Below are 1,406 nucleotides of genomic sequence, written 5' to 3' on the forward strand. Positions count from 1 at the left end.
CCGAGAAATGCCCAACTACTTAGTTGCACAGTTCTACGACTAAGCGTGCTCGGTTCACCGACTATCCCGTGGTTGATCATGTTTGGTTCAGAGCACAATGGAGATGAGAGCAACCAAAGATTTCGGATATGTTCCCTCGGAAACTGGCACTCATCTAGCAAATTCTGCACGACCACAACTGAAGAAGTAAAGATGCATGCTACGCAGCACAAGAGGCTTGGAATGCCCAAGAAATGGTCAAGCGATTAGCACGCAAGAACAGCACCACAGCAGGGCACATGTCCACGCGATCACCAACCAATGCAAAAACATGCAAGCCCCTGGCTCGCGCGCGGCCACCCGCCATGACCATGGCCGCGCGCCGCGGCGGACCTTGGCCTTCCCTTCCCGCCCTTGCTCATATATATACGCTCGCCCACGCTCCAGCACGGTGCACCGTCCTCTCCTGCCCCGCACTGCCAGCAACTCGAGCACTCGACTGCCAGTCCGGCCGCCGCACGCCCTCGCCATGTCTCGCGCGGTCGCCCTCGCGGCCCTCCTGCTGCTCGCCGCCCTCGCCGCGGCGCCGCTCGCCGCCGCGGACAGCAGCGCGGAGTCCATCCCCTTCGCCAAGGAGGTCGCCGGCGGCGCCGACGCGGCCAAGAGCGCCGGCACGCAGGCCGCCGCGGCGGTCGCTGGGGGCGCCACCCCGCCCGTGGACCCCGACCCGTCCAGCGGCATCAAGGCCGACCCCGCGCCCGCCAGGCGCTGAACCGTGGACCAATCTTCGTTCGATTACTTCCTTTTCTTCCGAGAGTTTTGTGATCCGTGCGCGCCAGTGTCGCGCATGCGTGTCGGTTAATAATTTTAGCACGTTTTTTTAGAGAACTTTTTTACTTGGTTTATTATTCGTTGATCTTTCTCATCGGTGATTTTGTAAGTGTGGACGTACCACGCAGACCTGACCGGCATTTTACGGTGGTGCTTGTTTCTTCTGACGTGAAAAAAAAACTGGATTCAGACGGCATGTCGTTAATTTGACGTCTCAGATTGATCTTTTGGTCCGATGTGTATAGTGGTCAATTGATATACGAGTATAGCAGAGTTGTCATATTCACAGCCTTTAAGGCATCTCCAACGACCACCTGTAATTTTTCTTCCGCATCAGTCCGTGAAAAGGGGATCAGTCCATGCACATGAATGCGGAAGGTCGCCATTCAATGCTGCTTGCATATATTTCAAACAAATTTCAACAAACCAGATAAAATTCATGCAAACACGACCGGGTTTTGTACAAACATAACGGATTTCATACAAACGCCGCGGATTTTTATTAGATTTCGAACATTTAAAACAAAAAATAAAACGACCCGACATTAAACCTATCCTACGGCGACGACGTCCGACGTCCAAACCCTTCTTGTCCT

General features: G+C 54.2%; 1 protein-coding gene across 1 annotated transcript; it reads left to right on the top strand.

Moving 5' to 3' along the window:
- The first annotated feature begins 465 nt into the window (after positions 1-465).
- On the top strand, positions 466-1,039 carry LOC119305709. The gene has a single exon (XM_037582161.1). It carries the CDS (start codon positions 509-511, stop codon positions 749-751), a length of 243 nt encoding a protein of 80 aa, XP_037438058.1. The 5' UTR covers positions 466-508; the 3' UTR covers positions 752-1,039.
- Positions 1,040-1,406: the final 367 nt, after the last annotated feature.

The sequence above is a fragment of the Triticum dicoccoides genome, chromosome 5B, assembly GCF_002162155.2.
Source record: "Triticum dicoccoides isolate Atlit2015 ecotype Zavitan chromosome 5B, WEW_v2.0, whole genome shotgun sequence".
In the NCBI taxonomy this organism is placed as follows: Eukaryota; Viridiplantae; Streptophyta; class Magnoliopsida; order Poales; family Poaceae; genus Triticum; species Triticum dicoccoides.

What these genes read in the sequence shown, in the direction of transcription:
- LOC119305709 (XM_037582161.1), top strand. Translation starts at nt 509, where the DNA reads ATGTCTCGCGCGGTCGCCCTCGCGGCCCTCCTGCTGCTCGCCGCCCTC.